Source organism: Octopus bimaculoides, chromosome 2 (assembly GCF_046866305.1).
Source record: "Octopus bimaculoides isolate indiv1 chromosome 2, ASM4686630v1, whole genome shotgun sequence".
Classification (NCBI taxonomy): domain Eukaryota; kingdom Metazoa; phylum Mollusca; class Cephalopoda; order Octopoda; family Octopodidae; genus Octopus; species Octopus bimaculoides.
Window position 1 is genome coordinate 179,856,530 of NC_142929.1, and position 26,219 is coordinate 179,882,748.

The 26,219-nt window shown below is 36.0% G+C and overlaps 2 protein-coding genes across 2 annotated transcripts in view; one reads left to right on the forward strand and one right to left on the reverse strand.

The window, feature by feature from the left end:
* Positions 1 to 18,120, forward strand: LOC106878696 (dynein light chain Tctex-type 1). Its single transcript, XM_014927986.3, has 5 exons — positions 1 to 116; positions 11,401 to 11,442; positions 14,855 to 14,978; positions 15,096 to 15,173; positions 16,725 to 18,120. The coding sequence occupies exons 1-5, from the start codon at positions 90 to 92 to the stop codon at positions 16,793 to 16,795; spliced, it is 342 nt and encodes a 113-aa protein (XP_014783472.1). The 5' UTR covers positions 1 to 89; the 3' UTR covers positions 16,796 to 18,120.
* LOC106878695 (coiled-coil domain-containing protein 174) overlaps positions 16,989 to 26,219 on the reverse strand; it is a 22,155-nt gene continuing 12,924 nt past the window's right edge. Inside the window, exons 8-11 of the mRNA XM_014927985.3 lie at positions 25,214 to 25,308; positions 20,946 to 21,081; positions 17,960 to 18,082; positions 16,989 to 17,645 (exon numbers count right to left, since the gene is read on the reverse strand). Of these exons, the coding sequence (XP_014783471.2) occupies positions 17,062 to 17,645; positions 17,960 to 18,082; positions 20,946 to 21,081; positions 25,214 to 25,308 (938 nt within the window). The 3' untranslated portion in view covers positions 16,989 to 17,061. The remainder of the gene's footprint in view (positions 17,646 to 17,959; positions 18,083 to 20,945; positions 21,082 to 25,213; positions 25,309 to 26,219) is intronic.

The window sequence follows — 26,219 nt, forward strand, 5'->3', positions numbered from 1 at the left end:
GACTCTGCGAGTGTTTGTTGTCAACCTAAAAATTGTTATTCATTTTCTCCAAAATATTTTTCTCTCTTCATTCGAATTTATAAAACGACATGGACGATTTACAAGCTTCTGAAGAAGTAAGTCATTTCTACCCCAGTCACTATTTCATTTGGTCACTTGTTGCTTAGCTGTAAGGTCAGCTATAATGAGGAAATCGATGATTATAAGCGTCCCAGCTGTGACCATCCTACCTTCAAATCTGGGTCTACATTACCTCATATAGCCTCCCTTTTAAATGGATAGGATGTAAATTGAGCAAGATGTGACTTCTATTTCTAGTTCCCCTGTTTAGTCTCTTGTAATTTATTTAACCACTAAAATCACTTCGACATTTGTTTGTGCACTTTGACATTTTTCGATGTCCAAAATTTTCAATACCAGTAAATTTTTCTGCAACTTTCCAGATTCTACTGTATTACGAAAACATTTACTTATTTCTTACTAAATATTACGAAACTTTTATGGAAAAGAAAAATGTTCTGTCATACAACATATCATTATATCTCATTAAATCTAATATTTCATCATTTTATTGTATGAAGTATGTATTATTTCAGTTCTAAATATCTTGACTGAAGTTAAACAGAATCATCTCAAGTCTTTTCCTTTGTCGGACACAGGATGACGTATATATACACACCCAGATGTACACACACACTCACTTCTGTGACATTTCTAAAAAATAAAGCCACTTTAACTATTTCCCACGCTCATATTATATTATTATACAAACAGTTAACACCAGTTCTTTTTTTTTTTTTTTTAATACATATCAGAAATGACATTTTTGTATGTTGCTAAGGTATCTCATTAACTGTTATTTTATAACCGGATTATCATTAGATTAGCTGCAAGGCAACAAATCTGAGACGACCTATTTGTGATATATATATATATATATATATGTATATATATATATATATAATATGTGTGTGTGTATAGTTTTCGTATATTAATACTCTTCAACTTGACAAAAAGAAGAAATAGAGATTTCTGGAAGACTCTTTTATTGTTGTTTGGAAATGAATTATATTCACTGAGGTACTCAGTCATACGTAGCCACATATAGTATTGCTGGTTTTAAATCTTAATCAACATTCTCTGTGCACAATTCTTTTATACGGAGAAAATTTGTTGTAAAATACTATCACTTATATTTACAATATACCAGAATGTTATTTCTGATATGTGTAGAAAGAGAAAGGGAATGATGGTTCTTTGTATATTATAATTTGAACGTTGGAAAATAGTTTAGGGATTCATTTTTCAATTGATGTAGGAACTGTAAATTTACCATTTGATTGATTAATAGGAGTAGGTAAGCAATAATAAAAAATGAGGGGGGGAAGGTACAAAAGGAAGTCTTGCTACATTTACTTATTTCTAACTAAATGTTTGCCTAGACACTCATCCAATAAACCTATAATTAAGGTATTCCACTCTTTAAAAAAAAAGGTAACTACTCTCTCTCTTACGTTCTAACAGAGTGTATCTAGAACTGCATATCCAATGTGCCCTTTGTTAAGGCAATGGGATGTAAGTTCAGGGAGATTTGGTTGATATTTCTAGCAGGCCAAGCGACAATGTAGCAGTGGAAAGAAATGAGCTGTGTATGAATCATCCTGGTGGTCAAAAACATAATTTGCATCTAATATAATTCTTTGCCTTAGTGTTGGATAAGGTTAAAATCAACATAATTTTATAAATCCTGGCTATTTGTCTGTTCCCTTTTCAATCCTCACAGTCTGTGTCTACAAAACACTGGTTTATTCTGTGTGCAATATTGGTTCATGTGGGAAGCTGATTGAAAAAGTAGACTGATATTAAAAGTTTTGAAAATATACTAGTTTGAACAAATAAATTGCTACAAATAATAATATTTGCTGTCATGAAAAAATAGACATCAAAAGGATAATGATTGCTTTCTTTTCTATTTTTGACATTGAATTCTGGTTTAAAAGCTGACCAAGAGAAAATCAGATCAAAAAGTCTTCAAGATCATTATCATTAACTTATCAATTTATTCCTTTTGTATTCATTAGTTCAGGAGCAATAAACACTGAAAATGAGCAGAAAACAACTTCTGCCACATTCCAGGGAGAAAAACCAGAAGTAGTTGATAGCTTCCGTTATCTAGGGGACCAAGTTAGTAGCAGGGGAGGGTGTGCTGAAAGTGTAGCTGCTAGAATAAGAATAGCCTGGGCAAAGTTCAGAGAGCTCTTACCTCTGCTGATGACAAAGGACTTCTTGCTCAGAGTAAAAGGCAGACTGTATGACGCATGTGTACGGACAACCATGCTACATGGCAGTGAAACATGAGCCATGACTACTGAGGACATGTGTAAGCTCGCAAGGAATGAAGCCAGTATGGTCTGATGGATGTGTAATGTCAGTGTGCATACTTGACAGAGTGTAAGTACCTTGAGAGAAAAGTTGAACCTAAGAAGCATCAGATGTGGTGTGCAAGAGAGACGATTGCACTGGTATAGTCATGTGGCGAGAATGGATGAGGATAGCTGTGTGAAAAAGTGTCACACCCTAGCGGTTGAAGGAACCTATGGAAGAGGTAGACCAGGAAGACCTGGGATGAGGTGGTGAAGCACGACCTTTGAACATTAGGCCTCACCAAGGCAATGACCTGTGACCGAGACCTTTGGAAATATGCTGTGCGTGAGAAGACCCGGCAAGCCAAGTGAGACCATAATCCAAGGCCTCTGCCAGGGATGTAGCCAGCCCACTTATGCATACTTTTCCTTCATTGGACACTAAACTCTGTTTGCGAAGACCTGTTGAGGCAAATGAAATCGATCCAAATTTGATGACTAGCACCCATGCCAACCTCTCCTTCATTGGACACTAAACTCGGGTTGTGAAAACCTGTTGGGGCAAGTGAAATCGAAATCGTGATTGAACCAAATTTGATGAGTGGTACCTGTGCCAGTGGAGCGCTAAGAGTACTGTCCGAGCATGATCATTGCCAGGGCAGCTGTCTGGCTTCCGTGCCACTGGCACGTAAATAGTACCATTTGAGCATGATCGTTACTAGCATCACCTTACTGGTACTTGTGCCGGTGGCATGTGAAAAAACATTCGAGTGAGGTCGTTGCCAGTGGCGCTGGACTGGCTCCTGTGCAGGTGGCATGTAAAAGAAACACATTTTGAGTGTGGCCATTCCCAGTACCACCTGACTGGCCCTTGTGCCAGTGGCACATAAAAGCACCCACTACACTCTCTGAGTGGTTGGCATTAGGAAGGGCATCCAGCTGTAGAAACTCTGCCAAATCAGATTGGAACCTGGTGCAGCCTTCTGGTTCGCCAGTCCTCAGTCAAATCGTCCAACCCATGCTAGCGTGGAAGGCGGACGTTAAATGATGATGATGATGATGAGACATGGAATGATGAAAGTCAGTCTTAGTGAAATTTGAGGAAAGAGATGGGGAAGTACCTATCTGAGAAAGAGATAGGGAAGTACCTTAGGCCCACTAATGTTCTTTGACTAGGTATGAATTTTACACTTCCCATGTTTTTCCTCTTGTTAAAATGAAATAAATAACATCATCACAAGTAATAACTCACTTCTGGAAGAAAATATCAGGTAATCTAGAAAGTAAGACAAAAATTTAATAACCTGAATATCTAGGAGTTATGAAGGCAACCCCTAATTTGTCTCTGAAGAATGTAATATAGATTATACTTAGAGGCTTTACAAAATCAATAATCCAATTGGCAGGCTGAATTACTTTATAGACACATAACTATTTCACCCAAAGTGGAGGAAATCCCAAATAACTTATGAGAACACCATAAATAGTTTAACCCTTTAGTGCTCAGGTTACTCTGTCAAATGTAATACATACTTATTGAAATTGATTTGAATTAAGCATGTTTTATCTCATAGCATTAAAATTTCAATGATGTGGTTGTTGATTTTCACAATGACATTGTAAGGTAGATGTGAGAGGCCAGATCTGACCAGTTTGAACATAAAACAAGTAGAATATTTAGGCCAGATATGGCCGGTTTAAATGCTAAAGGGTTAAAAGTCAAATAAAACACAGAAACAGATTAACTAAGACAAAAACTGTTCAGTATTTAATGAGTTGTAGAAACAGCTGAATGTTGGGCTAAAATCTTTATAGTGTTTTGTTACATCCCATAATGTTTTATGTTCAAATCTCATTCAGTTCTATTTTTTTTTATATATATATATTTTTTTCTGGTATTAATGAAATAAGTATAATCCCCAGCCCCACCCAAAAACATTGTAGTCCTTGTACAAAGTTTAGTAAATAATATTAACAAAAATACAAACCAAATAAAACTGAAATATGATAAAACAAAATATGTATGATATAAAACTAGAAAAGGCCAGGTGTAAATTTTGAAGAAACACTTGGCTACATATATACTGGTTGCCCAGTATAAGTTAAATCCGAATATGTACAGATACATAACTTATCAACAGTATAGTGTCACCAGCAAATTGTCTGGCATTATATAAGTAATAGTAAAATAGTACCAACATAACTATGAGATCTAAGACGAAGCATGCTACTGCAAACTGATTAGTGTGGTTCTATCTTCTTTCCTACTTACTAAAACTTAGATCTTTGCTAAGTTTACTTTGAGGCCTCTTGATCTAGGTTTTGCTTCTACATCTGAAATTTCTTATAATTCTATTATAGACTCCACTATAAGAACTCGGTCATCAGCATATATGAGTTCCTATGAACAACTGGTCTCAAACTCCTCAGTTATGGCTTAGAGGGCTATGATAAATAAAAAGGCTACTCAAAACTGAACCCAAGCGAGCCCCTACTCCGTGCTAAATTCATCACTATACTTATTGCTGATTCTCACCTTGCTGACTGTATCTCTGTGTATAGTTTGCTTTATACAGTTATTTGCGTACTTCTAGCAGTGAGGCACCTTGACAAAGGTCTTCTCCAGTTTGGTGAAAGCTAGCTATTGGTGGCTTACTCTTAGCTTAGTACTTGTCCTACAGTTATTTCTCTAGAAAGATGACATCAGTAGTGCTTCTTTCTGGCAAAAAGTTGAACTGCATCTCATTCTGGCTACTTCACATCCTAATCAATTGAACTATAGCTCTTTCTGTAACTTTCATATTGTGACCCAACAATTTAATTTTTCTGTAATTTCCTTTCTCTAGTGCATCTCCATTGTTTTTGTATCAATTGACAATGATACTGCTACATTAGTTAATGATAATGATACCTTCTTGTAATTTTTGATTAACTATGCAGTTGAGAAGTCCATGCCTTTCTAGCCATATATTTCAAACATTTCAGCAGTTTTTCCTGAGAGACCGGTTATCTTTCTTGCCTTATTTAAGAAAGATCTGCCTTACTATTTCTACTGCATAGTGTCAGCGGCACGGAAAGGTGCCCAGTACATACTACAAAGTGATTGCATTAGGAGGGAATCCTACCATAGAAACCATGCTGAAACTGACATTGGAGCTTGATGCAGCCCTGCATCTTGTCAGATTATGTCAAACCATCCAACCCATGCCAACATGGAAAACAGATGTTAAATGATGATGAGATACATTATGCTTGACAATAAAATAAGATGGGCATTGCTGAATTACCTTCAGTCATAAATCTGCTTGATTGGGGCTGACCTGGAGCTAAACAACAAAGGACGAATGCTTATAAATAGAAATGACATGAAATAAAGCACAGAGATAGCAGTAGTACCCATTGTGGAAATTCTGGAAAAAAATAAAAAAAGAAATGACCTACAAATTAAGTACTTTACCAAATTGCCAGTCAATCAAGACAAATAAGGGAAAATGATGTAAAAAAAAATATATCTGAGGATAACAAAACAAAATAACTAAACTGATATAAATTACCCATTACTAACCACTTGTGCAGTTTCATAGTTATATAGGAATATAGCTGATACACAAGATTGATTCTAACATTCAAGTAGGATATAAAGTAAAGAACCTCTGTCATTTGTAAACTGAAATACACAATAAGAATAACATTGAAAAAAATACATGCCAATTTCAAGCTTTCGGAAATGGAAAAGATTGTTGATACCTGTACTGCCTACAAACTTAGGAAAGATTGTTCATAGAACAGAGTTGTCATGCAATTTGTTTTTGTGTCTCCAGCCAGCAGAATCATTAGCATGCTGGACAAAATGCTTAGCAGCATTTCTTCCAGCTCTTTACATTCTGGGTTCAAATTCTGCCAAGGTCAACTTTACTTTTCATTGTTTCGGAGTCAATAAAATAAGGATCAGTTGAGCCCCAGGGTCAGTGTAATAGACTAACTTCCTCCCACTTCAAAATTGTTGGCCTTGTGCTAGAATTTGAAACCATTATAACATCTTGAGTATTGTGTTACTTCTGTTTTGTATATTTCGTTCTTTTATGTATTGTAAAACTACAAATATGACATACTTTGATGAAGGCATGACTACTGGTGTATATAAAATAATCACTTAAAGTGAATGATAATAACTATATCATTATAAATGTATTTAATGAATCCAGTAACTAAACAAAATTTTGCAGTGGAAAGTCTTTATCTGTGTACAAATTAAATGACCTTTTTCTTCTTTCTGTAGTGTTGTCACTAATACTTTCCAGTTCACAGAAGGTACCTTTAAATTGCGGGTAACAAGTTTCAGGGTTTTGTCAGTGTTCCCCAATCAAGTTCATAAATCGTTGTAAAACTTGAAGGAAACTTTTTGACTCTTAAACTAATATAATTCATGACATCAAAACTGAAAAAAATTTTCTATTTCCAAATTTGTCAGGATCTTAAACATTCTAAGTTCAATTCATTAAATATTAGCTAATAGCTTAATAGAAAACATTGAACTAGTAAAGATACTGTAACTGTTGTTGATTGTTTGGAAGATAATTGCTTGCATCATACACTTAAAAATCCAATTAAGGTGAAATAGCACCTACTGGATAACTGGTAGCTTGTTCTCATTTAATCGGTTTGATTTGAAAAAAGGAGTCTATACCCATGGCATTTGAGGAAGAAAGTCTGCTAATAGTGGTCAGAAAAGGACTTGGGCCATGGTGGGCACAATAGGGGTCATAAGATAGAAGTAAATTAAGAGTGCCTGAATGGAGGCAGTACAAGACCAACCTACTCCAAAGAACAGCAGTGACTATAGAAACAGTAGAAAAGGTAAAATTAGGAGATAACGTATATATAAACTAGAAATAGGAGTCTGTCTATGAGTGACTTCATGCCAGTTAGTCAAGAGATTTTTATTTACATATAGGCTAGTATGTTTGCTGGTATGTCAGCAACATCATTCTAGATGTTGGAGCAATGGCCCATCATGAACTTCAGTTTTGTAGATAGTTAATAGCTATCAAGGGATGAAGTATTTTCAGAATCATGCAGATTTCAAGTGAGATGTCTAGATAGTGGATTAGCAGAGACATCAGAGCAGTATTTGTTCTGATTCTGTGCTCTGAAATCAAATCTCACCAAAATCAACTTTGCCTTTCATCATTTTGTTATCAGTGAAAAAAAGTACCAATCCAAAAGTATCAAAGCAATATAGATTGGTACAACTATAAAGCTGGACCTTGCAATATTTGACCAGCTTGGTGTTCTGAGCCAAACACCACCTAAGTACCTAAAAAATGTACCTTCACCAACTTACAGGCCTAGCATGATGAGAAAGGCAAATCTTCAAAACAAAAGCCACCACCAAGTAAATGATGCTGGGCACAGTTATGAGACGGATTCCTCCAGCTGGAGCAACAAGTGCCCTGGTAACATCTAGGTTGCATGTGGATCACACTTTGGCAGTAGAAGTTGAGGAGAAATGACAGGTGGTATTATATGCATAGGAGTGGACATTTTTGGAGTTGATGGCAAGTAAGTTGTTAATTGAGAGAGGGAAGAGAGTTCAGGGGACAAAAGCCTTACCCTGAAGCACACCAGAGTTGATAGCATAGAGTGTTGAGAGAGGCCTATGAACACAGGCTGCAAAATTGCAATCTAACAAGAAGCCACCAACCCAAGAGTCAAAAGATGGATGGAGTCCCTGAATGGACAGCTTTGACAGGAAATCCACATGTCTGATACAGTCAAAAGCTTTACTGTTATCAGGAACGTTAGCCGTTTTACCAGGTTTCTGAAGGGTGAGAACTTATGTTGAGTAACCACTGCAGATCTCTTATAAAATGTGTGTACACGTAGGAAACAATAGCAAGAAGCACTGAGCCTATCTTTTGGAGCTGAAGTTTCAGTAAACATGTAATCTGAACAACTGAGATGGGTTATGAGATTTGTGTCTTTAAGTGATACAGAATAGGTTGTTGCATGGAATGTGTCGGGGTTTAGATTAGATCAGAGTTCACAGATGGTAGAGAAAAGGAAGAAGAATTGTCCCATGAATTTAGTTTTAGCTTTTGGCATCTAGGAAATTGTAGGAAGTGTTGCTGCTTACTTTGTCTCCACAACATTCATAGCAAGAGACATTTAATCAGTTAATAAAAATACAAAGCAATGATATAGGGTCAGTTGCTCATCCAGAGTTCCTTACTACTAATGCCTCTTTGATATGACTTTTTAATTCAGTATTTCTCAGATCTGTTTTCCCACTGTGGGATATAACTCTGGAATAACATTGTAGTTTTCAGAGATTATCAAGACATTGCTAGTCATGCAGGTTCTACATGGTGACATATTGTTACAGGCCACTACTACACTCACAACCTGTGAGAAGTGTACCACAAAGGAAAAAAGTTCACATAAGCACCATTTTCTCTGGTCATGATCTCTTTTATTTCTTCTACTTTAGTATTGCAACACCACACTGCCAGCATGTTTGCTCTTCTCACCTCATTTTCAGTCTTAAATAACTAACACACACTTAGATATGCTCAACACCTGTCAAAGTAGAATGCATACAACCACACATCTGCCTAGCTTCCCTTCGACTCAGTTTTTGAATATATATGGAAACCCCACTTCATATTTTGAAAAACAGAAGTATGTTGCTTTCCTCCTTACCCATTTTTGAATAATTCTTCAGCCAGAAGGTACTCTCTTTTGTGACATACTTTTCCCATGCTTTCTCTTTTGCCTGGAGTTGGTTCATGTATAGTTATTCTTTATGGCTCACAACTCTGGCAAATGACAAGTTGCTATTGGAGGTGCTTTTGTTTAATTGTCATTTTGCTAAGGTTTTTTTTCTTCTTTTTCTTAAATTGTGACTGTTTTCTAAAGTTGAGGACAATTCTTTTCTAATGGGTTGATGTTTAAATATTCCAAAACCCTTTGGTAATGAAAAAAAGTACAAAAAAAAAAAAATTCATTGTGTAATCCAAGAAAGGATCAACTGTAAGCAGTTTTGTACCACATGACTGTTCACTGCAAATAACAATCATTATCATTACTTTTACATCCACTCTTCCATGCTTACATGGGTTGGATGTATCCTCTCTAATAGCATTGTGCCATTTCTTTGTCATCTCCTTCTTAAGGCTTGGCATTTAGCTTTCACCACTTCTTCCCATATCTCCCTCCATCTTCATATGGATTTCCTGACATTTCTTTATCCAAATGTATTATATCTACCAATGCAGTTGACTCTTTTGTACACTATATCTAGTGCTGTTATACATATTTTTCTTGCTGCTCATCTTTGCCTCATCAGTCAGGTGCACTAACAACTTCCTGAACTTTTTTCCACGTTCTTATTCTGGATAATGTTTTCAGACCAGCCTCTTGCACTCCTGATTAAGGCACCTTGATAACAGAAGGAGGCATTCTGGGCACATCATCATTATCATCATTTAACATCTGTTTCCCATCCTAGCATGGGTTGCACAGTTTGACCAGAGCTGATAAGGCCAGGGGCTGCACCAGGCTGTTCTAAATACTAGCCACTCCTGTACATTTGCCACATGCAAAGTCTTTATTCACTGTAATTGTGATTTTATGTCAATGAGTAAACCATGTGGAATTTCTACCTATTCTTTTTATATATATTGAGCATGACTCCTGATGGCAGCAGTCTGCTTTCCTACTTACTAACTTTAGTTAGTAAGCAGATTCTCTTCCTAAGAAGTTGTGCCAAGACCTATTATGTTATTTTCATAACTTGGTCCATCAGTTTGATACCTCTGCAGTTGCTTCTTTCTGGGACACTTCTTTTACTCTTGTAACAGTCGATGATTATACTGCTATGCTAGTCATTTGGTATATCTCCTTTTGTTACCTGGTTAATTATGTCGGTGACTAGCTTTAAGCCTTACTTTGCCTATATTTTCTGCATCTTAACTATTTCCATTGAATTTGCTGCTTCCCATATTTTTCTTAACCCTTTAGCATTCTGATTACTCTATCAAATATAATGCTTAATTATTCACATTGTTTTGAATTAATCATTCATTCTCTCAGAGCTTCAAGATTTTGATAATGTGATTGTTTAATTTAGAATGATATTGTAGGGTAGATGTGAGAGGCTGGATCTGGCTAGTTTGAACATAACACAGATGGAATATTTGTGGCAGGATATGGTTGGTTTAAATGTTAATGGGTTAATGGCAATTTTGAGCATTTAGCTGGTCTTTCTGTTGGGTATAGTTGAGGTGGTTCTTTTTCCCATACATTTTCCATATCCCGCAACTATTCATTGTAACATTTCCAAAACTCTTTCCCCTCAGTATCAAAGAGGATAAGTGTATCACTGCCATCTTGAATGCAGTTTTCCTGAAGAATGTCTTCATTCTCTCTGACACTCTACTTTACTATTTCTGTCACTCTTCATACCTCTGATCTTTATGATGCAGAACACTGGCAAGCCTTCTGCTTTTAGTTTATTTCTGCTCTAGTTAAACTTGTCATCTAGCTCCTGTTCTAGCCCTTTGATATAATTTCCTACTACCCTTGTCACATACTTTAACTAAAAATGAATCTATACCACAATATTTATTCCAGTGAGCTGATAAGTAGTTACAGTGAGCAATATAATCTCTGCTCAATCAAATTTTTAGATGTATATTGATATATTAGTATATTCTATATTAGTAATATATCATCATCGTTTAACGTCTGCTTTCCCTGCTGGCTTTCCATACCAGTGCAGTCATCTCTCTTGCACACCACATCTGATGCTTCTTGTGTCCAACTTTACTCTCAGAGTGCTTACATTTTGTTGTGTATGCAGACTGACATTACACATCCAGCAGAGCATACTAAATAATAGTATAATAATAATATATTAGCAATATAAAAACAAATGTAAAATATATTTAAGTAATAAATAAAATTTTTTAATGAATCTCATTCACTTCTGTATAAGTTTACTTGAATCTAAATATTTATGTTTATTATATTTCAGAACACATTTGTGGTTGATGATGTTACTAACATAATTAAGGAGGTAAGACCATTAGAACTCTTAGTCTTGACTTCTTTTTCAGCCCTGGAAGTTATTTTGAACTGAATCACCGTTGTACACCACTCAAATCACACCGTCATTTTAAAAAAGGAAGGACACATTGGATAATGCAGTCTGAGATACACTATGTCTCATTAAAAGAGGCAATGGACATGCCAGAAACATCTTTGATCATGGATTTACTAAAAATACTTCAGCTCTAACCAACTGCATAGCTTCAACAAAGTTAAGAAATACATCCAGACAAGCTCATAGCTATACACACACACACATACAATTGGGTGCTGAGAAGTTCCTGGCTTTGGGTAGAAGGAAATACAGGAGGATCATATTTTTATGCTGTATGACAGCCACGAAAATATCTGAATAACTAAGAACATAACATAGAACTAAACAACCCTAAAATAAAATACATTACAGGAACTATACTTGAAAGTAAGCTTATTAAGTATTCATCTACTACAATACACTAAGAAGCCTACCAAAACAGTAAAATGAACTTTGACCTAATGAGATAGAATCTTGACTTCAGCCAGCACCTGGTGTGAAACCGTGGTCAACCACACAAGATTATAAACAGATCAGATTTCAGAGTCAAAACAATCTCCCCACACTTCTTTTTGAACCCTAATCAATAAACAACTAACTGAATTGAGTTTGCTTTGAGCCAAGCTGGTTGGAAAACCCTGAATGAAGCTGCATATGCACAACTGCCCATATTTCGTGCAGTGGTCATCATAACCATAAAAATATGTTGTATGACATTGTGAAATGAAATAAATTGTAAGGATATACTAGTCTCCATATTCTCTATCGTCATAATTATTGCTAGTATACACTCCAGATGATATTACCATCCAGTGAAGTGAACACGTTATTAGCTTTCAGAGAAATTTACTGTGTGAGTGACAACTAGCTGTAATCGATGCGGTTAGCCATAACCTGGAACATAACTGAGAGTTACTACAGTATCTGGCCTGATAATATATCCCTTTAAACTCACATTAATATATACATACATACACAATAGGTTTCTTTCAGTTTCCATCTACTAAATCCACTCACAAGGTTTTGGTCAGCCTTGCCCAAGATGTCACACTGGGACTGAACCCAGAACAATGTGGTTGGATAGTAATCTTCTTACCACACAGCCACACCTGTGTCTATTTATTCATATATAATATACAATCTTTTATATTTTTAAACCTAAGATTTGAGGGTGCACATTATAAATGAAAACTAAAAGTTACTCATTTTTCGTGGTCCCAAGTGCATGGTCATATATATGACAGCATGACTAGAAGTAAACTATATGTTTGTCCAAGCCAGAAAATCACTACAATAATGTTATATTCATCATCATCATCATCATCATCGTTTAACGTCCGCTTTCCATGCCAGCATGGGTTGGACGATTTGACTGAGGACTGGTGAAACCGGATGGCAACACCAGGCTCCAGTCTGATTTGGCAGAGTTTCTACAGCTGGATGCCCTTCCTAACGCCAACCACTCACAGAGTGTAGTGGGTGCTTTTACGTGTCACCTGCACGAAAACGGCCACGCTCGAAATGGTGTCTTTTATGTGCCACCCGCACAAGCCAGTCCAGGGGCACTGGCAACGATCTTACTTGGCTTGCCGGGTCTTCTCACGCACAGCACATTTCCAAAGGTCTCGGTCAGTAGTCAAAATTCTGATGTTTTAATCCTTTAATATATACAATTTATATAAAAATATTTCCGTTTATTTCAACATTTTTAACATTATATTACATTACACACACACACACATATATATATATATATATATATATATATACTTAACACAAGCCTTCTGTAGTTTTTTCACTCTTATTATCTTTTATATATATATATATATATATAAAGTAGATAGATATATTAAACAGTACATTAACTGGATGTCATGCCCGGAAAATCTTTGTGCTATTTCTTGTTATAGCAGGTTTTGAAACACAAATTTTAACAAATAATATATACTTGTAACTTCATATATACATAAATCATGGTTGTAGGGTGTATTGTTGATGATAACAGTAGTACAAAATACATTCAAATACTAGCAAAAGTCTTTGACATTCTGTAAGTCAGAATGTATTCTATGTGGATGACATGTTGCATGGAATGTTAAAAAACAGTGAAGAGAGGTATGAGATTCCTAAGAATGTATGGGGTAGAGGCAAGGGTGAAAAAAAACTGCTGTAGACATAACCACCGTGAGTTATATCACTTCATAAAATGAGGCTGCATTGGAACAATGAACTATGTGTTGAGCCATATGTAGGAAACTTAACTAAAAAGTTTCGGATCTTTTTTAAAACGGGGGCCACATTTTTCATTAATGTTTTACGTAGTGTTTTTGGTACCGAAAGACTTTCAAACTTCGTATACTTATCTATTTTGTGTTATAGAAAAGAAAAATATTTTTGTATTCGAATTTATTTCATGTAAAAAATTGTCTTATTTCGATAATTTCAACCAATCACTGACAAGTATTCAGTTGTTTATATTTACTCCTTTGGCTGATTAAGCGATGTAAAGCGTATTTAATCTCCATACCTTCGTTTTATTTGCTTTTTTCATTTTAAATTTGCTTTAACCCTAACCCTAACCCTAACCCTAACGTTAGGGTTAGGGTTAATTGTTTCAGAATCGTTTGTTTATGTAGTCGGCACTTAATGTATAACGGCTGAATGGACGTCAGTGATTGGTTGAAATTACAGAAATACGACAACTTTAGCATGGAATAACTTATGGATTTCTTTTTTTTTCAAAGAAGACTAAGAGAAAAAGATGTTTTATATGACACATTCTACCAGTGTTCCAAGTTTCAAAGTGTTTCGTTAATGAAAAATGTGGCCCCCGTTTTAAAAAAGATCCAAAGTTTCTTGTATCAGATGTGGTCAGAGGCAAAAATTACAAGAAGAAAGCAGAAGAATGTAGCTCTGCAGAAACTATTCTGGTTGTAGTGTGGTATAGACATGGGGTAGGTGATTCTCTAGGACTACCTGTATCGTCTTTGATATATTTGAAATGAGCGTTTGACCAGAAGTTGGCAGAGTCTCTGATGTTACTTTTCTTGAGGAAAGGTACATTTGCAATTATGTATTTTCAAAATTTGTGATAGATAGTTGTAAAAAGAACAAAGAATGAAGGTTATAGAGGTCATCTCAGGTGCTATGTGCTTGAAGAGGGTTGCTGGAACTCTGTCTTAACTAATCACCTAGGAATAAAGAAGTTTCTACTCTTGACAACTAACTGTAAGCATGTGTTAGTGGAGTAATTAAGTCCCAGATAAACTATGCTTTGATATTGTCTTCTTTCCCTGTTGATATGGATTGACATCTTAAATTTAAACTGAATTTTTCTTTGTTACAGTCTGTAGAAAATGTTATTGGCTCCAATGCTTACCAACACAATAAAATCAATCAGTGGACATCAAATGTTGTTGAACAGTGCCTGAGTCAACTCACAAAATTAAACAAACCTTTTAAATATATCGGTAAGTGTGAATTATTTTCCCCTATAGTCTTATTACTTGTTATAATTATTTCTTTGAATACTCTCTATCGTTTTAATAATGAATCAATATTTTACAAAATTGGAATATTGTTTTCAGTTACCTGTGTAATAATGCAGAAGAATGGTGCTGGACTTCATACAGCAAGCTCATGTTTCTGGGATAACACCACAGATGGTATGTGTAGAGAATTTTAATTCTTATTTCCCTAAAACCACCTTTACTTTGAATCTAATATTCATTTTAATGTACTTTAAACATTGACTTTATGTAATGGGAGTAACTATTTTATTTTCCTAGTCATTGCACACCATTGTCTTTTCTTGTATAATCTGGTGTGAATATTAAAATAACTCAAGATGGTGAGCTGGCAGAATCAATGGCACACCAAACAAAATGCTGCTAAGCATTTGTCCATCTATGTTCTGAGTTCAAATTCCGTTGAGGTTGACTTTGCCTTTCATCCTTTCAGGGTCATTAAAATAAGTGTCAGTTGAACACTGGGGGTCAGTGTAATTGTCTTCCATGTCAATCAAAATTGCTGGCCTTGTATCAAAGTAAGAAAAGAATATTAAAATAACTCCAGGTTATGTCGTAGTTTTGTTTATATGAGGTAGAATGAGAATGTTCATAGCTTTTTTGTAATTTATAAACTCTACAGCTAAGGCAACTGTGTAGGGGAAGTGAGTTGAATTGGAATTTTAGTATTTATATGGTTGGTGGAAACAAAATGGATATCAAGAGACTTTCAGAGGGTACCATCAGTTCTAGGGAATTGAGCTTTGATGAGGTTGATGAGAAGCTTGTATGCAATTTATCAATTTTAAATATATCAACATTTAAAAAATGTTAATGTTATAAATCTTACTGGAGGAGAGCAATAAAATGTTTGACATCATAATTCTTTTTATTATTAAGTAATAGTCAAACAGTCTTGCTTGATATATAGGAATTTGATTTGAGTCAATAATGAGCACAAAAAGATATAGTAGGATCTCAAAGAACCAGGATGTCAGATCTGATAGACTATGGTGCATTTATCCTCACTGATGATGAAGAGAAAGAAACTTGGAAATGTTATTTGAAAGGCTGCTTAATATAGAGAACACAGGATATAAAGGCCCTGTCAGTGATAGTCACAGTAAAGTCGAAAATCTGGTAATGTAGAGATAGTGCTAGTCAAATGGTAAAGAAGTATCTTATCCAATGACTAGCATAGGTCTACCATCAACTACCATTACAAGAAACTATGGAAGCATCAAACTGATGGACCCAGTTACAAAGGTAATAGAATTATATAGCAGCACAGCTGATTAGAAAGTGGATTAACTTAAGCAAGATGCCGTTCAGGTTTGTGCCAAGACAGTACAACTGATATATTCTTCCTAGTGAGGCAATTACAAAAGAAGTCCTTAGCCAAGGGTAAGCTACTATACTTAACATTGTCTTACTGGAAAAGACCTTTCATAGAGTATTATGTAATTTGGAGACTGTTAAGAGGTGTAGATGAATAGCTTGTGAGAGTTGGCAATGAATTCAACATAGAATTTAGTATGTAAGTAGGTGTCCATTAAGGTTCAATTCTTAGCCCCCTCCTATTTATAATAGTTCTCTGGTCCATAAGAAGATTAACTTAAATGCAAGATAAGCTGGAAAAAACTTTAAACTTCTGATATACCTATATTATTTGCTATTTTAAATAAATTTGTTATTTTCTTTTTATTTCAGGGAGCTGTACTGTCAAGTGGGAGAACAAAACTATGTATGTGATTGTGTCTGTGTTTGGGTTAGCTATATAAATTGTGAAAATGAAACACTTGGTATTAAAACCTTTACATGGAAAATTAAGTTTATGCAATTTTACTTATTTATATTATGTCAAATATTTATTTTCTCTTTATACATCAGTGTTATATTATCCTTTGTAAAATTAATATTTTATCTTTAATTGCTTTATCTAGATAGAGATATCTAAAATACAAACTAAACCAATGAGTTTTAATTATTTAATATCGTTAAAAGAATAAGATACAGGTGCCAATCAAATGTTCTGAATAGTATGAAATTAGTAATTCTTCAAAGAATTTACGTTTTTCACTAGCCTCGTATCTACAATAGTAGGTTTAGGTTGTTTAGGCAATGAATCTTGCTGAACCAATATTTCACTTACTGAATCATTCTGAAATGTAACTGCAGGATAATTTACAGGCATTTCTAGTGGCACACTTGATGTATTTTGGTTTGGTGTATTATACTGAGGTGGAGCAGTAAATATTGGAGAAAATGGCTGAGTAGAATTCAAAATTGGTTGTTGCTCCTGGTGAGTAGAATTAGGAAGAGAACTGCTTTCTGATGAAATCAGTGATGAATTATCTACAGAATTTAGTTTCCTTGTCTCTCCTGGAAGTGGAATATTTGCTGTATCTATCGGATTTAACTGCATACAATTGTCATCCATTTTAACTGTTTGCTTTCTGCTCATTTTACTTTTCTTTCTTTCTTGGGGTACATAGCAATCCTTATATTGTCTCTTTGGCAAATTCATTTCTTTAGAAACATTATTATTGTAACAATCTGGTGGTGGAGCAAATTCATAATTTCTTTCATCCCGCCTTTGCTTAAAATATTCTTTTTCTCTTTCAAAAAATTCTGATGGAAAAGAAAAGAAAATGATACAAACTTTAAATTCATGGTTTGTAAAAATCACTTTTCTTCATTATATTTTGTTAAATATATGTAATCAATTAGTTGTACTAATTGATAGATTTTCTATAAATCTTTATTAAGTTTGTGATTAAACTTACTTTCTCAAAGGAGTGTTTAAAAGAATGTAAACGTGACTGTCATACTGAAACAACAGAAGGTAACTATTCTTAAAAACACAAATTCTCAGTTAAGACATAAAAGAATGCTGTTTAGCTCTTAAACTAACAAATTGAGTGAATAAACTAAAAGTTCCTTACTGTCTTTTCCAATGTCCCACTCTCTCACTGGAAATGAATTTTTTGGAAGAGGTTCAATTCTCTTTACAGGTTCCTCTTTCTGCTTTTCAGATTCATTTTCTTGTTTTAAATTTTCATCTAAAACTGAAGATAAATTATATTAAAACAAAACTATAAAAGTATATCTGATTTGTTTCATTTTTTTTTAATCCTTTAGATTTAATTTCTTTTCATTCTTTATTTCATAAATTATAATAAATCTCAAAATATTTTCATGAGTATATCAGTTTAAATATTTCCATATGAATATTTCTGGGTACCCACATGAACTCCACAGTCTACCAAGAAGCTACTCTATGTGAAAGAAAAATGACTTTGAATAAAAACTAGGTGTTTGGCAGAGACACTTTAGTCCTGACTTTCACATGTCACTGACATGGGTGCCAGTGGCACGTAAAAAACATCATTTGAGTGTGGCTGATGCCAGTGCCACATGACTGGCACATAAAAAGCACCATTTAAGCATGGCCAATGCCACCTGACTGGCACATAAAATACACCATTTGAGTGTGGCTGATGCCAGTGGCACAGAGAAAAACACCCACTACACTTTCGGAGTGGTTGGCAATAAGAAGGGCATCCAATTGTAGAAACCTTGCCAAATCAGATTGGAGCCTGGTGCAATCTCCCGGCTTGCCAGACCTCAGTCAAACCATCCAACCCATGCCAGCATGGGAAGTGGATGTTAACATTGATCATGATGATGAAATAACCACTCTAGTGCTTGTGACGCAATAAAATGCACCCAGTCTATATCTTAAAGTGGTTGATAATAGACAGGGCATCTATCTGTAAAAAAGAAACAACAGTCTCAATTAATGAAAAATCTCAAAGTGTAATACCATTTTGGTGCTGCACATGTTAATAAAGTAGGTGGTGACTGGGAGCACCTCTTAACTATTATCAAAGGATAAGAAATGCTACGATAAAAGGTTGCTGAATGAGGAGAGTGTGTGGGGCTACCCAGATAGATTCAAAAGCACCAGCTATTGAGAGTGGGGACCATATGAATGAAGAGACTATTAAAGCTATCAAGACAGGAAAGTTAACAGGACCATCCGGGATATTTGCCAGGATGCTAAAATTTTCTGGTGAAGAGATGCTCCAGCTACTTGTAAGTCAATTGGAGTACATGGAAGTGCTACTCCCAATGATTGGCATAGCAGCAGCAACATCGACTGATTCAAGGACAAAAGAGATACTTTAGAAATTAGCTACTACAAGGGCATCAAATTAATGGACCAAGTTATGAACATGGTGGAAAAAGTAATAGTACAAAAAATTAAGGAGAAAATTGATGAAATACAGTTCTGGTTTTTGCCAGGAGAGAATACCACTGATGTTCTTTTCTTACTGAGACAACAGCAGGATAATTGTTTAGCTAACAAGTTACTATACCTAGCATCCATTGATAGAGAAAGCCTCTGACAGGGTGGATTGATGGTCACTAAATATGAAAAGTCGTGAGAAGTGTGTAAGCTATCTACAGGGAACTGTCAGCAAAGTGGATGATAGCAAGTTCAGTAAGGGATTTAATGTACAGGTAGGTGTCCATCAACTCTTAGTTCTCAGCTCTCTCCTGTTTATTATAGTCCTCCAGGCCATAACAGAGGAGATCAGAACCAACTGTTCAGGGAAAATCCTGTATGCCAACCACCTAGTTCATATAGCCAAAATTAGAGGAAAAGTTCCAAATGTGGAAGCAGAGCCTGGAACCTAACAAAAACAAAAAGACACATCGAGAAAAAGAACACAAAACTTACTGTCATCTGAGAAGGAACTACGCTTGACAGACAAGAAAGGAGTTGGTAAGGATTATGTATTGTGAACCTAGTGTAAATGATGAGTGCACAGATTTTGTATGTAACAGATGCACAAGTCTAGTTAGCAGTAAGAGCATCCATGAAATAATCTCTTTCAGATGCCCCAGAAAGCTTGCTAAAAATAGTTAAAAGTTACCTAGGTGACCCAATAAACAGTCATGGTGGGTACTGTGATAACGTATAGTCAAATTAAAGATTGACTGGAAGTTCACATAGCTATTCTGTTGGCAACAGAGATTTTACCCTAAGTGAAGAGCAGACTATGATATGTGATATTGCATGGTAGAAAAAAGGGGCATGGTAGAAAAAGTGGAGAATGTGCAAAAAGCTGGATAGAAATGAGAATGCTGGATGTTGGCATGTGTAAGTGATGAAGTACAAAGGAACTGAGGATAACAGGAGTCGGCTTCAGTGTTCAAGAAAGACGGCATTGGTACAGATGTGTATGGAAAAATGACGGGTGAATAAGTTTCTAGTAATCTGAGTAGACCCTTATGGAAGAAGGCATAGAAAGAAGCAGTGAAGACTGACCTCCAAATACTGAGATGAACAACTGCAACATGTAGCGAGACGATATACCGGAGAAGATCAATCTAACCCATATAAGCATGGAAAGACAAGCGTAAAAGGATGATGATGATTTATAAATTTGACATGAGGTCAAAAATATGTAACAAATGGATTGGCATATGAAAAGCACCATTCGAGTGTGGTTGATGCCAGTGCTGCCTGACTGGCTCCTGTGCTGGTGGCATGTAAAAAGCACCCACTACACTCTTGGAGTGGTTGGCATTAGGAAGGGCATCCAGCTGTAAAAACCTTGCCAAATCAGATTGGAGCCTGGTGCAGCCTCCCAGCTTGCCAAACCATCCAACCCATGCCAGCATGAAAAGCAGACATAAAACAATGATGATGATGATGAATTAAACCTTATATGGCAGGTACTTTTGTACCAACACCAGAAGGGTTAGAAATGAAACCAAAGCATCAGGATTTGAACTCAAAACATAAGCATAATACTGCAAATCATTCGGCATGAGTACTGTTTCTGTTACTACCAAAAATAACCAATTGCAATTAAGTTGATTTTCATAATCTGAAATTGAACTTGTAAAAATTCATACCGGTTGTTGGCTCCTCTACTTCGGGTGGTAAGCCAAGTTTAGCTCTTTGACGATCTTTGACTTTTTTCAGACGGACTGCCATCATAGCATCACGCTTTTCTTTTAATAATTCCCGTTTGGTTCTTTCTTCTTTTGTCTAGTGTAAACAAGGTTACAAGTGATTAAGTAGAAGTTAGATATAGTGCCAAGAATATACCAGAAGCAAAACTGAAGGCCATCTTTGGTAATGGTGCAGTGCTAACAAATAATTTCTAACTTTAACAGTGGTGATAAATTTAAAGGGAAAAGTATAATTCTGACGTCCTCAATTTAAGAGAGGTTCTTGTTTCACTGAACCTTCTAGGATGAAAGGCAAAGATGAGATTTTCAGGATTTAAATTAAGAACCTGAAGGGATGAGATTAAATACTGCAACACATTATAGGCTCTAAACAGTTCTGCCAACTGCCTTGACTCTAATGATGATAATAACAACCAAAATAATAATCACTTTTAAGTTTATCTCTACAGATTCTCTCTAGAATTTTAGAGCCAACACAGAAAGTTACGACTTTTTGTAAATGAATATGTCTATATAAACAATACGATCGAAGGTAGAAAAATAGATAATGGGTGTATATGCACATTTCGGGAGTTCTTGCTCTTTTTTCAGCACCACATCCAACCCATTATCTATGAACACATTGCTTAAATACCCACTAAGTTTAATGGTGTAACATTATTGGATTGACCAATTTGCATATTAAACACATTCCTGGTACGTGCATATTAATTGCTGGTATGGCTGCAAAACGAAATACAGTGTCCCTAACAGCAAAATAATGTTTTTGTAGTTGTTTTCTTTTTTTCTTCTTTGTATTAACCTCTAAGGGAGCGTGGCCGTTGCCAGTACCGCCTGACTGGCTCCTGTAGGATTTTCGAGCGAGATCGTTGCCAGTGCCCCTGGACTGGCTTGTGCGGGTGGCACATAAAAGACACCATTTCGAGCGTGGCCGTTTTCGTGCGGGTGACACGTAAAAGCACCCACTACACTCTCTGAGTGGTTGGCGTTAGGAAGGGCATCCAGCTGTAGAAACTCTGCCAAATCAGACTGGAGCCTGGTGTTGCCATCCGGTTTCACCAGTCCTCAGTCAAATCGTCCAACCCATGCTAGCATGGAAAGCGGACGTTAAACGATGATGATGATGATAATGTGGGATTACATGAAAGAACATGTAAAAAGAATAACCATAATAAGAAAAAACAACAAATAATACTGCGAATGAGTATATAGACAACTAAGCATATAGATACAAGCATAAATTAACAACCAAAGGTATTATCTTTAACAAAAGCATCATTAGATGCATTTATAATAGAAGTATTTTCTTATAGCAAGATGCCCTTCTTGTTACTAATCTTTATCTCCTCTTGAAATAAAGGATCTGTTATTCCACACATCTTTGAAGATGTAAAAGCCAGAAAATGATTTATTGACAGAAGAAATGACAATGTCACTACTCATATCTCAATGATTTTCAGAGGAGAGAGAGAGCACTCCGTCGCTTACGACGACGAGGGTCCCAGCTGATACAATCAACGGAACAGCTTGATCGTGAAATTAACATGCAAGTGGCTGAGCACTCCACAGACACGTGTACCCCTAATGTAGTTCTCAGGGAGATTCAGCATGACACAGAGTGTGACATGGCCGGCCCTTTGAAATACAGGTACAACTCATCTTTGCCAGCTGAGTGGACTGGAGCAACGTGAAATAAAGTGTCTTGCTCAAGGACACAATGCGTCGCTGAGAATCGAACTCACGACCTTACAATCGTGAGCCGAATGCCCTAACTACAAAGCCACGCGCCTTCACAGATTTTCAGAGGAACATAAATATAAACAAAAATACATATTCATATACATGCACACATACACAATAAGCTTCTTTCAGTTTTTAGCCTAACAAAACCACTCACAAGGCTTTAATCAGGTTAGGGCTATAGTAGAAGACACTTGCCCAAGATGCTGTGCAATGAGATTGAATCTGAAATCATGTAGCTGGAAAATAAACTTCTTAACCATGCTGCCATGCCTTTAAATATCTTTAAAAAATACATTCAAAGCTTGCTCCCCAACCACATGGTTCCAGCTTCAGTCCCACTGCATGGCACCTTGGGCAAGTGTCTTCTCCTATAGCCTCAGGCTGACCAAAGCCTTGTGAATGGATTTGGTAGACAGAAACTGAAAGAAGCCTGACGTATATATGTGATATATGTGTGTGTGTCTGTGTGTGTCCCCCACCATCGTTTGACAACCGATGCTGGTGTGTTTATGTCCCCATGACTTAGCAGTTTGGCAAAAGAAATCGATAAGAATAAGTACTAGGCTTATGAAGACTAAGTCCTGGGGTCAAATTGTTCGACTAAAGGTGGTGCACTAGCATGGCCACAGCCAAATGACTGAAACATGTAAAAGAATAAAAGAATGTAAAAGCACCCAGCACACTGTTAAGTGGTTGGCATTAGGAAGGGCATCCAGCCGTAGAAACTCTGCCAAATCGGACTGGAGTCTGGTGCAGCTTGCCAGCCCTGGTCAAACCATCCAACCCATGCCAGCATGGACAACAGACATTAAAGGATGATGACGATTAACTCCTCCTCTTGATAACTTCAAACAGGTTAGAAGGAAAAGCAATCTGCTTGATATAGGATCTAGTAAGGATAACTTAAGTATAATGAATAGATGTGGAAAGATAAAATTCATTTTATATCATGGTAAAGACATGATTTCACATTACCTGATAATTGAAATACTTCTCCCCAATCAATGTACTATATATTAACACACATATTTAATCAGTGGTATCTCTTTTCACACACATTGCTACCCACACATACCATGTGGTATCATCATCATTTAACGTCTACTTTTCCATGCTTGCATAGATCAAACAGAATTTGTTGAAGCAGATTTTCAAGATGGATGCTCTTTCTGTTATCAACCCTCGCTTGTTTCCAAACAAAATAATATTTTCCTGTAGCTAGACATGTTTTTCACGGAAGACAGGAAACAAATAACCTTGGTTGTTTAACAATGCTCTTTTACAGCCACCACAGGGGTATATACACATATATGCAGGCATATATATATATATATATATATATATATATATATATATATATATATATATATATATGAATAATAACAATAAATGGAGCAAAACGCATATAAATAAAAGTCCCTTCAATTCCTACACATGTTTCAAAATATATGTGTGCTCTCCTCCAAAGAAGAGCTGCTGGAATTCCACATATATTCATCGTCAGGGAACCAACATATAAAAGCAAGACAAATGCGAAATGGTGAGGTAACTTACAAGCTATAACATGACATGGCCAAGTTCATTTATTGTTATTATTCATATCTACTCAAAATGTATCACTTCAACTTGGTATCTCTACCTATAAAACGGGTGTGATATCCTGGTTTTTTGTGTAATTTTTGCTACCCATGGTAACTATTAACATATTTACATTGTCAAAGGTTTTTTTTAAACTGAGATAATATTAATATATACATAAATTAATATATATATATAAAGTTGTAGTATATTGTCAACTTAATGTGACAATCCCAATAAGGGAACACACTACTGCCGTTTAGCCCTAGGAAGCTGGACCGCTTCCTGTCGGCCATGACGCAATTACTGTGTCCTTAAGTTTGCGAGGGGGAGACAAACTCCCCCACCCTGCCTAGCCAGCATTCAGGGACATGTTTCTGAGTCTTTGCTCGTCATCAACCTGAAGTAGCTTGCCAGCTGGATAGAGAAGCCTGTTTAGCCCTCGCAAACTTATATAAATCATAGTGAAGTTTATTCACTGATCAGCAAAATTAGAAATATAATATTTCTAAAATATATATATAATAGGCTTCTTTCAGTTTCCATTCAGAAGGCTTTGGTTGGCCTGGGGTTTTATATAGTAGAAGACACTTGCCTAAGTGAGACAGAATTCTTGGTTGGGAAGCAAGCTGCTTAAGCACATACCATGCCTGTAAAATATGCTGTCCTCAATGAGCAGCTCTTTTTACATCCACTACTACCCTCAGAACACAGTTACTTCTATACATTGTTGCCAACAAGATACAAAATTAAGACCATCCTTTTCATACCAATTCACTACAGAGGAAGAGAGGGGTAAGTGTGTTTGGGTGAAAAAATTACAAAGAGAGTTCAGATTATAAGGATAAAACTAAGGGAAAATGACTGGTGGATAGTAATATATTTACCTGGTCTCGCAATGTGTTAAGTAAATTCATTTGTTCTTTTCTTTCCATTTCTTCTTTAGAGAAACGGAAATAACCAACACCATGCGTTCGAACCTCTGACAAGAAAAAATCATCAAAATAATTTTTAGGGAAAGAAAATTAAAATATTTGACATTTTAAAGTAAAACAAGCATTTTAAAAAAGTCAAGTTTTGCATTATTTAGGATTTGGTATAGAATCAGGAATAACTAGTACAGTTACTACATCATCGTCATCATCATCATCATCATCACCACCATCATCATTTTTATATCCACTTTTTCAAGCTGCATAGATTAGATGAGACTCTGAATTAGCCAAATCAGACTGGAACCTGGTGCAGCTTGCCAGCCCTGGTCAAACCATCCAACCCATGCCAGCATGGGAAATGGACATTAAAGGATGATGATGATAATACTCTTCTTGACACCAACTTTTTCAGCAGCTTCTTACGACATACAAGGATATGGTATTTCTCTTCTCAATACTAGGATGTATACAGTATACACTTAAAAATTCTTATCTTAGTAGCTGTTAAATGACTAGAAATAGGTACTTCATCAAAGTATAATAAATCAATAATACAGAAAAAAAATAGACATGGAAGTGGAAACTACATTTAGAAGTCAGATATAAAGACAACAGATTTACATCATCATCATCATCATCGTTTAACGTCCGCTTTCCATGCTAGCATGGGTTGGACGATTTGACTGAGGACTGGTGAACCAGAAGGCTACACCAGGCTCCAATCTGATTTGGCAGAGTTTCTACAGCTGGATGCCCTTCCTAACGCCAACTACTCCGAGAGTGTAGTGGGTGCTTTTACGTGCCACCGGCATGAAGGCCAGTCAGGCGGTGCTGGCATCGGCCACGCTCAAAATGGTGTATTTTACGTGCCACCTGCACAGGAGCCAGTCCAGTGGCACTGGCAATGATCTCACTCGAATGTCTTTACTAAATAGCAAAGAGTATAAAAAGAGGGATA